The sequence below is a fragment of the Hibiscus syriacus genome, unplaced genomic scaffold (assembly GCF_006381635.1).
Source record: "Hibiscus syriacus cultivar Baekdansim isolate YM2019G1 unplaced genomic scaffold, ASM638163v2 tig00014304_pilon, whole genome shotgun sequence".
Taxonomy (NCBI): domain Eukaryota; kingdom Viridiplantae; phylum Streptophyta; class Magnoliopsida; order Malvales; family Malvaceae; genus Hibiscus; species Hibiscus syriacus.
This window is the reverse complement of record NW_024062321.1, coordinates 584,750-594,602: the sequence shown is the minus strand read 5'-3', so window position 1 is coordinate 594,602 and position 9,853 is coordinate 584,750. Positions and strand designations below refer to the sequence as shown.

The 9,853-nt window shown below is 34.0% G+C and overlaps 2 protein-coding genes across 3 annotated transcripts; both read left to right on the top strand.

Annotated features, from left to right (window-relative positions):
* Positions 1-2,757: 2,757 nt before the first annotated feature.
* On the top strand, positions 2,758-5,880 carry LOC120207101. Its single transcript, XM_039206624.1, has 4 exons — positions 2,758-2,877; positions 3,054-3,230; positions 3,853-5,172; positions 5,513-5,880. Exons 1-4 carry the CDS (start codon positions 2,863-2,865, stop codon positions 5,543-5,545), a joined length of 1,545 nt encoding a protein of 514 aa, XP_039062555.1. The 5' UTR covers positions 2,758-2,862; the 3' UTR covers positions 5,546-5,880.
* Positions 5,881-7,980: 2,100 nt separating this feature from the next.
* Positions 7,981-9,798, top strand: LOC120207025. 2 transcript variants are annotated; one of them, XM_039206550.1, is made up of 4 exons: positions 7,981-8,082; positions 8,693-8,875; positions 9,230-9,439; positions 9,524-9,798. In XM_039206550.1, exons 1-3 carry the CDS (start codon positions 8,017-8,019, stop codon positions 9,431-9,433), a joined length of 453 nt encoding a protein of 150 aa, XP_039062481.1. In that variant the 5' UTR covers positions 7,981-8,016; the 3' UTR covers positions 9,434-9,439; positions 9,524-9,798. The 2 variants fall into 2 exon arrangements, with proteins under 2 accessions (XP_039062481.1, XP_039062480.1); XM_039206549.1 differs by lacking the exon at positions 9,524-9,798 and having other exon boundaries at positions 9,230-9,479.
* Positions 9,799-9,853: the final 55 nt, after the last annotated feature.

Here is a 9,853-nt window from a genome sequence, read left to right as displayed (position 1 = left end):
ATTTTTGTGATATGATTTTTATTTTATTTTATTAACATATAATTAAAAATAAATAAAATTAAATTTGAAAGTTAGAGTGATTAAATTATGAGTAATTTGAAAGTTAAGTGATTAAATTAAAAAATTAAACCTCAGTGACCAAAATAAGAGTGAGAAGATAGTCGAGTGATGAATAATATAATTTAACATAAAAAGTGACATATAACATAGTTGTTAGGTATCAAAACGAACCAAAAAAATAAACATTAGGTATAATTTGAAAAAAAACAATTATACACCAAAACATAACAAAAATAATAGTTTAGATGATTAACATGTAATTTATCCTATATAGGCCTGTAAACGAACCGAACGAACAAGAATAAATGTATGTTCATGTTCGTTCATTTAATTTTAACCGAACAAACTCGAACAATTAAACAAACGAGATTTCTTGTTCATGTTCGTTCTTTAAGAAATTTAACTTGTTTGTGTTCGTTCGTTAAATGATAAGCGAACATAAAATTAATCAAATTTATATTTGATAATATTTTTTTCAAATAATTTTAAGATATATATTATCTTTAATTAGTTTGAGTATTTTTTATTTAGCTTTAAAATTAATCGAGTTTAAAAGTATTAATGAGTTTAAGCTTAAATTTATTAAGTATTTATATTTCAAATGAGTCTAGAGAGGATAAACGAACAAACATTAATGAACAAATTATCGAACGTTCATGAACGTAAATGAATGAACGAACCCCTTTTTTGTGTTCGTTCATTTAATTAAATGAAATAAAATCATGTTCAAGTTCGTTCGTTTAATAAATAAATGAACTTCCAAACGAACGGTTCGAACGGTTCGTTGAACGTTCAGTTTATTTACAGGCCTAACCCTATATTATATTTTTGGCTTTAATCAATAGAATAATACAATCGAAACAACTCAATGAGGGTCCTTTTGGTTGTAGGAAATATTTTTTTTTATTTTTAGAAAATAGTTTTCATTTTCAATTTTTTAAAAAATTAGAAAACATATTTGGTATCTAGTTTTTTAAAATAGAAATAAAAAGAAATAGTTATTAAATAATTAAATTATATTATAATTATTAAAAATCATTACAAAAATTTAACATATGAGTTATACATATATAAAACAATAAAGGTGATAAGAAATTCCATAACAAAAACTTTATTTTAGTTTATAATAAAAATATAATGTTAATGATCATATACATTAATTAAAATTTTAAAATACACAAAAACACGGTTATAAGTAGTAACACATAAAAGAATCATTAACATAAAAAATATGTTTGATGGTAACTGAGACCCTCAAACTTTTTGAAAAAATAATTAGAGTAGTTCCTGAATCCTCCCCCCACAAAATGTAATCGTTAAACTTAGGGAAATATTAATCTAACTCTTTTGAACAAAGAAATCAAAAAGTTGACTGTCACGACGCTTACACGACAATTCACAAACTTACATGACAATCTACAATATTGACGTAAAAGTTTACGATATTATTGTGACAATACTTGATGAATGATGATGTGGTAGACGGACTTAATTGATTATTTTTGAAAGTTTGAGGAATTATTATTATTTTAAATAAAAAACGTATTTAAATTAAAAATATAAAATATAAACAATTATTAAAATATTTAATAAATTAAATATAAAAAAATACTACAAAATTAAATTATTAAAAAAAATAAGTTAAGGATTACATTGAGTATAAAAAAGTTTAGGGACCATATTAATTTTTTTACAAAAGTTTGAGGGTTTTAGATACCATTAAATAAAAAAATTATTGTTAAAATGATTTAAATACATGTAAGTTAAGTTAAAAATCTATACATAATGTTTCCTTATTAAGATTCGATCAGTTATACCAAAACTCGTTTACGTTAAATATTGATGTAGTAGTTAAATATTTTTTTTGTACAAAAAAGTTTAGGTCATTAGTGGCTCCTTCAGTCCTGGATCAGGGTATACATAAGATCCAATTGAAAATTACCTACCAAAAGTGACAGTAATAAGATTCAAACTTGACCTTACAAAATCAAATTCATAAATCTTAATCAGTTATACCAAAACTCATTTACGTTAAATATATTTATTAGAATATACATTTAATTATTACCATCCATATATTTTATTAATTTGATCATATACATTTATTAGAATATACATTAACACCGTAAATTATCACATTAATACCGTAATTATCAACACCAACAAAACAATCTTTTGACCACAATAAGCTAATTTTATGAATTGGAATAATTAAGAAAAAAAATATAATTCATATTAATATTTTTCAAAAGTACATGGATATATAATGTTCTTTTGTCTTTTATTAATGATATATTAATTTATATATTAAATAATAATCATAAATAAAAATATCAAAACCAGAAAAGGAAAATCAAATTAAATAATATTATCTACGGAACGTATCCCTCAAATTGATCGCACTTCCCAACGCAAAATCCCATTACGTGCGTTTAGCTACGTGTTCATCTATGGTTCCCCCACGTCATACAAATTCTCCATATGTGGGCCATCCTCGTTGGCGCTCGCCGATTGTCGAACCACCAAAAAGGGGAAACAATTGGTCTGATAAACAGCACCGGTTCAACCGTTATGTCAGATGAAGTGGCGTGTTTGTAAATAAAAAGGACAGAAGAGGGTAATTCGGTAATAAAGCGAAGGACTTTCATTTCCCAACTGACAGCTGCTGCTACAAGGGAAAGAGAAACAAAAAACTAAAACCAAACAAACCTCCCTTTTCTTCTGTCGTCGTCGTTCTTCTTCTTCTTCTTAACAATTTGGTCTGGAACGACACAGTATCAGTTCGTTGCATTAGTTGCTACAATGGCCGATTCAGAGGTAAAGTAACTCCACTACCTTTCTGCATAATCTAGCTTTTGTTCTTTTTTTAAAGAATTAATTTTGAATATTTCTTTTGTTTTTTTTGTCTGTTTTAGTTTTTGGGTTTTTTTTTAAAGGAGTTGATTTTGATATTTGATGTGGGTTTTCTTTGGTGATTTCTGGGTATTAAACAGAAATTGACGGCTTTGAAAAAGGCTTATGCCGAGATAATTTTGAACACGGCTAAAGAGGCGGCGGCGAGGATAATGGTGTCGGAAAGGAAGGCTCACCGGTACCAGAAGGAGCTGTTCGCCTCCAAAGACGAGGCATTGCATATGCTGGTTAGGTTGAAACAGATGTTGGATGCTAAGGTAGCTGTTTGTTTGTTTGGCGGTTGATGTTTGATCAATTTATTTGGTTGCCTTCTGTTTCAATTTGTATAGTTGATTGCATTGCATTAAATATGTTATTCTTGTTCATCTATTTGATTAGATTGCTCATCGTTCCAAGCATTATGAGTGTTACTCATGGCGTAGTGAGCTCGAAAGAATGCAATTCATGAATCGGGACTGCCTTTTCGTTATACGATTGTTTTCTGTTAACATTTCTGTTTGCTTTGCTTTCAATGTGTTGCTTTGATGGGAGGTCATGCACTAACTGATTTTCTCTTAAACCCCTAAGATTTATAGGGTGAGAAAGACACGTCCATTCATGAAAACCCACTGGTTTATGCGCATAAGAACCGGCCAACGTGCTTGTTAAAGTAGTGTGCATTAGGGCTATTAGTTCAAGTAGATTCGAGAAGACAATCGACATTGTTTGTTTCATATCTTATATTGGTGTTTGGTTTGTTACGTATCTTGTGCCCCATCACTCAAACTCAACTATAACTGTGTGAGACATTTGGCATAGATAAGCTCAAACCTTTATAAATGAGTAGTCGGTTCATCAAGCCAATTCTTACAGTACTTGCCGTCTGTTCCATGGTTGTAGGTTAATGAAGCGGAGATGATGTCCTTGAATCAACAGAAAAGAATCGAAGAGCTTGAAGCACAACTGGGGGAAGCTGAGGATATAGTAAGAGATCTTAGAGCAGAGTTGAGAGAAGCACAAGATGAGTTGGAGAGGCTGACCAAAAACCCGATGCGGTGTTCGGGCGAACAAAAATCAGAACATGATGTTGCTGCTTGTGAGAAAATATCGAATGGAAATACAATCAGCAATTCCGGGTCTGTCATATCTTCTCAACTTGGTATACAAACTGAGATCGTGAGAGTTTCTGACATCAAGAGTTCAACAAATTTGGGTATTAAGTGTTCTTGTAAGGACAATTGCTACGTTTGTAACCCTGAATTCGCCTCCATAGTAATGAGACGGAAAGAGCCTGATCTGTATAGAAATGGGTGCACTCAGAGGATTCGTGCACTGGAAAGGTGTCTGCTTAATGAAAATTCATCTCTTTCCGGGCAAGTAGATGATGCAATGAGTGAAGACCCTAGAGAACATGAAGAAGGGAAGGATATGCACACAGAAGTTTCTCGATCCGAGGAAAATATAGATGAGTTCGAAGTGATGCAAACTGATGTTCATAACAGCATTCAATCACTTCCCATTAGTCCTTTTCGCAGGAAAAGGAAAAGAGCATCTAGATATAAGAAAAATAGAGCTCCCTCACCTATGGATATGCCTGATCAGGTTGTAGCAACATGCCAAGAATCTAATCTACTGTGCCCTGAAAGTTCTTCACATGTCGCTGATGAGAATGTTCGATTGGGTGAAGATTCTACGATCACTAATCATGATACTTCTCAGGGTTCTCGTTCTCCTTTCGTCCCTGGTTCACCTTCGAGTGTAGTGGAAGTAGTTACTGAATCGGGATATGAAAAAGTTGGCAAGGATGATTCAAAGTTTGTGAATGTTTGTGATCTCCGTAATGGCAAAGACAATGATAAATTGCTGACAGACAAAAAAGAGTTGACAGGTCTGGTCAGTGGATCGACCGGGAATTTAGGGATTGCATCTTGCAAACTGGAGCTCGAGACGGTGGACGTCTCAGCTGTAAACCTGAATGCTAAAGTGTCTGAAGTAACTGAAGGGTCTTCTCCTCAAACGGTAAATAGTAAGTTTCTCATGTACACTTTCAAAAGAAAGCGGAAGAAGGATTCTTTGAGCAGCCCCGACAGAGATTGCTCACTCGACGAGGACACTTCTAAAAAGGAGGATAAACAAAATGGTTCTCTAGACTCCGAAAAATCATCATTGACAGCTGAATCATCTAGAGACAGTCGGCGACTAGCACAGGTGGCTCGCCAGGTTGGTTATCAATTGTCACACTTTTAGTTCTTACCACTTTCACCTTAACATAAAGGACGTATTTTTCTCTGTTTTTGTAAGCGAGTTGGTTGCTTAGAGACTTAACAGAACTGGTAGGTCAATCTGTGTTGACTAAAACAAAGTTCCGAACTTCCTGCATTTTCCTTAACATCGAATATCCAGTCACATAGACTGATCTGTTATTATCTCCGGTGTGCACGAGTTCGCATGCATGCAAAATTCTCGAGCTGCATTCTTCTTTGAGTTCTGTTCAGAAAAGCTACAGTTGGTTTCGTTTACCATAATACCGAATAATTGTCTGTCGTGTTCTCTTTTGCAGCTCATATCGTTATCGGAAAAGAAGTGGCGGTAACGGATCTGGATGTTCGGTGCATGAATACAGGGATGCTGAACAGACGCGGCTAAAACTGGTGCAGCCTCTTTGTCTCTGATGGCGGCATATATCATCCAACTCTTTTGAATCAGCTTTACTAGTTGCTATATTTGATCACTGTTCTTGGTTCCCCTCCTTGTATGGCATGGTTAAGGATTTTGCACCGATTTGCTAGGACCGGAGCGTATATCGAGTCGGTTCCGATGAATGCTTGTTCGGTTCTGTTCCGTCTATCATTCGAAATTGCCTTTTCTGCTTAAATGTCGAATATATTCCATCTATGTTTTTAATAAACTTATCATCATTTTAATGGTGCTCGTGGTCACCAACATGATTATTGAATTTCCAGATTACTCACACTTTGATGACTAAAATCGAACATTATTTATTCTGAAATTTACTCAAATATCTAATAAACGTATCATGTAATTATTCTATTTAAATATTGTATTACATATTAGTGGATCGCATTTCCATAGATATTATACACTGTTTAATTTTAGGGCAAATTACAATGATATACTATTAGGTAAAGTACACAAATGGTCCTTCTATAATAGGATATTGTTTTATTAAGTCATTCGATTATTAAAAGTTACAAAATAATTCTCCTACTATAGTGTTGTTTTGTTGAGTCCATCGACTATTAAAAGTTATAAAATGATCACCCCACTATTCATTATGTTTCAAACTCATCTTTTTCTGTTTAAAAATTGATGATATTTAAAGTTGAACGTTAACCTGCTAACTGTAATATGATAAAATATAATCATAGGATCTCAAATGACTATCATATCACAGTCATCATGTTAACGTTCAATTTAGACAGCCGCCAATTTTTAACAGAAAAAAGACGAGTTTGGAACATAATAAATAGTCAATAGCCATTTTATAACTTTTAATAGTCTAGAGACTTAATAAAGCAACATTCTTTAGTCATAGGGGTATTTTACAACTTTTGATTGTCGAGGAGCCTAGTAAAGCAATACCCTATAGTCAACAGACCATTTGTATACTTTACCCAACTTTTAATTGCTTCAATTATAATATTGAATTTTTATTTTAGTTTCAACTATATCATTTGTTCATCAACTCGGTAAAGACGTGATATCATGCAGGGATGAAGCTACGACTAAATATTGAGAAGTAAAATTGTTTTATATAAAAAGAACAAGAATCTATTAAATATTCAAATCTAAAATTTAGGAGAATCAAAGGACTTATTTAACTAGTTTTTAAACTAAAAAGGACCTAAATTAATATTATACCAAACCATTATGCATATTCATCCCTAAAAACATGAATGACGGTTGTCGATGTAAATGTCACATTGAATCCATCAGTTCCCAGCTAAATATACAGTGGCTGGAGATCCTGAGAAGGATTTAAAAAATGGGGAAAGTAACTAGAGGTCACTTAACTATGTAAAAATGATCTTTGTAAGTCAGCTACCTTTCAAATGTTACAAAATGGTCATTAAAATTTATCAAACAGTTTCAAAATGGTCCTTAAACTTGTTGAAATTTATTGCTATTTTTACATTGCAAGGGATCATTTTGTAATTGTTTAAGAAGTTTAATGAATATTTTGTAACATTCGAAAGATCTCTGACCAAAAATATCATTTTTACACACTTCAATGACCTTTACTGTTTTTTATCCAAAAAATAGGGATGCAAAAGTAATAAACCGTTGTCTATGTCATAAAAATAAACCCAAAGTTACAGGCTTGAGACTTGAATCCTCATTCTATGAGAAGGGAAACCCCATTATGTAGAAGCTGCTAAACCATATGATCCCCACAACAGCAACAACGACAGCCAGTAGAGCAGAGAGAAGAGGTGGAGCATGGCAGGCAACTGCACCCAAAGCTTATCTGTTGGATGGCTTAAAAGATTTTAATTTATGAAAGAAAATATCGATTTTATGATTAAAGTGTATGTCGGATAGTGTAATTTGAAGATTTGAAGCTTCTTGACTATGGCTGTTGATTTACTTACATGTGTTGATTAAGTCATAGTATATGTTTTAATTAGCTTTAATAATTTAAAGAATTAGATTCGAACTTATGATTTCTAGAAACAAGAATAATAACGATTTATTTAATTATTGAGATAATTTTTAATCATTTAGATAATTAATTCCTAATTTACACTATCAATTAACAACAGTAGGAGCATTGGTTCAAGTATCTTTCCACATTTGAAAAATAAATCTATCTAATCAGCCAAGAACTGAAATCCATGTTCTTATCATCTTCCTTCAAATACAGCAATTTCCAGTTCAGAAAGGAAAAAGAAATGTTACCGTGAACAAGAAGATTAAGAGAGAGAGAGAGAGAGAGATAGACAACAACTAAGCTAACCTGACCACCTTAGTTAGGCCCACAGCTGGTCTAAATGCTAGTATATTATATCAACGATTACCCGCATTTGGCCACTTGCAAAAACCATGGTTGGGATTTTCTCCAGATTTTCTGTTGGCAGGTCTGCCCATCGACGCTCCAAGAGCTCCCTCGTAAGAAGTTTCCCTTTTTACAATTTCATTTGAGCTGATTCTGTAGCATCTGAATCTAGAATTTTGTTTTTTATTTTCTTTTCTTTTTTGGTATTCTTGGGTCTTTCTTCTCTTGGATGAGTTCATTGATGATTCGTCGTTAATTGGTTTTCATTTTGGATTGATCTGTTCATACGATCTGATTATTTGGTAATTTTGTTGCCTGGATTTTGGGTTTTCTTAATAGAATTCATTCATCATGTGCCGTATGTGTAATTTGATGAATACAAAGAGGAAGCGGTTCTGCAATTGAAACCTAGAAATTGACCAATTTGAGCAAACCCAGATTTCTTTTATGAATAACCTGGTTTGGGATAATCCGTGCATGGTTTTGGAATTTTGAGTTCTTTTGGCTATTCAATTCATGTTGCTTGAATTTCTTGATTTTGCAAAATAATTATGTGAAAGCGAAAGCTTTCCGGTCTGATTATCGAGTATTAACAACGAATTGTTTTTACGATTTCGGTTTATGCCTGATCTTGCTGAACCTTGATGTTTGCTTTTGCCCTATGATTTGAGTAGTTTATTTCTTGTTGCATATGACCGGTGATTTCCCCCATTGGAGGTGCAGGATGAAAGAGATGTTATGCCCCCGAATCCGGATGTAGCCACTGCAGCTGATGCTGCTAGTGCGACGGCCACTGCCCATGGAATTGATGTAGCAGTTGAGTTTAAGCCGGTCGAACGTCCGATCGAGCCTTTGGACGGTGACCGACCGATTCAGTGCCCCCTACCCGAACCTTCAATTTTAAACGTAATCATCTGAGGCATCTTGCCTTTTGTGTCTAGCTTCATAACCGCATTCTTTGCTATGGATTGCTTTAGTTTAGTAAATGAAGTTAGCGATGGCTGAAGACTTTTATTCTCGATACATCGAAATATGGCTCGAGCACCTATTAACGTAACCGCTGCTGAGGGCGGTGCGAAGAAAACGAGATTCGTATTATTTTCTGGTATGCATGGTTATAATATGGAATGATTATGACAGTGTTGGTTCCCAGAGGCTGATGACAATTGACCTCTACGTTCTTTTCGTATATCAGTGATCGGCAGTTGTACCAACCATTTCTTGAAATCGAAGTTTCATATACTGTTTTTCTGTCATCAGGATGGAAGAATCTGGAAGGGGCAACTGTCGGCTAATGTAAGGAGAGTCGAGTTGCCGGTTATAAAGGACGGAGACACCGAATCCGAGGCTACCGGAATGAAACCCCAACCAATCCACTCGGGTCGCTTGATTTTACCATCTCTAAGTGCCCCGGAACACAACTTGCTGAATCTCCTCGAAGAATGCAATGCATCCGGGATCTAAAGCCTGGTATCGAATCTTGATTACAGTCCAACTCGGAATAATTTGCATGTCATTTGTATTAACACCTTCGCTATGGCCTTCAATGCATAGGTACTATGACATAAGTCGGCCACATTCGGCGCTGTCGTTACTGGCCGGCCATGGACGATCGTTCTTGTTGACTGCTTTTCGGGTTCCCGGGAAATTGCTAATGTGATTAGATGTAGTTAGTTTTTTCTCTTCTTTGAATAAATGCTTGGATGTAGTTATGTTGCAGGGATTTGAGGTTGAACTGTTGTTTGCGATCCTTTGTTTTAGCATAACAGCCCCAAAAGGAAAAGTACCGTTTATTCCATCCGTAGTGTATATTCTTCAAAAGCAAGAAATCAATGTTTCTTTGGATGAATTTAGCAAGTACCAATTTCTCGGACCGAAAGACTT

Excerpts from the sequence above, each read along its gene's own strand:
- LOC120207101 (XM_039206624.1), top strand. Across the intron at positions 3,231-3,852 it reads AACAGATGTTGGATGCTAAG|GTTAATGAAGCGGAGATGAT; the intron begins GTAGCTGTTTGT and ends CCATGGTTGTAG. Across the intron at positions 5,173-5,512 it reads TAGCACAGGTGGCTCGCCAG|CTCATATCGTTATCGGAAAA; the intron begins GTTGGTTATCAA and ends TCTCTTTTGCAG.
- LOC120207025 (XM_039206550.1), top strand. The coding sequence starts at position 8,017 with ATGGTTGGGATTTTCTCCAGATTTTCTGTTGGCAGGTCTGCCCATCGA. Across the intron at positions 8,083-8,692 it reads GACGCTCCAAGAGCTCCCTC|GATGAAAGAGATGTTATGCC; the intron begins GTAAGAAGTTTC and ends TTGGAGGTGCAG. Across the intron at positions 8,876-9,229 it reads CCGAACCTTCAATTTTAAAC|GATGGAAGAATCTGGAAGGG; the intron begins GTAATCATCTGA and ends TTCTGTCATCAG.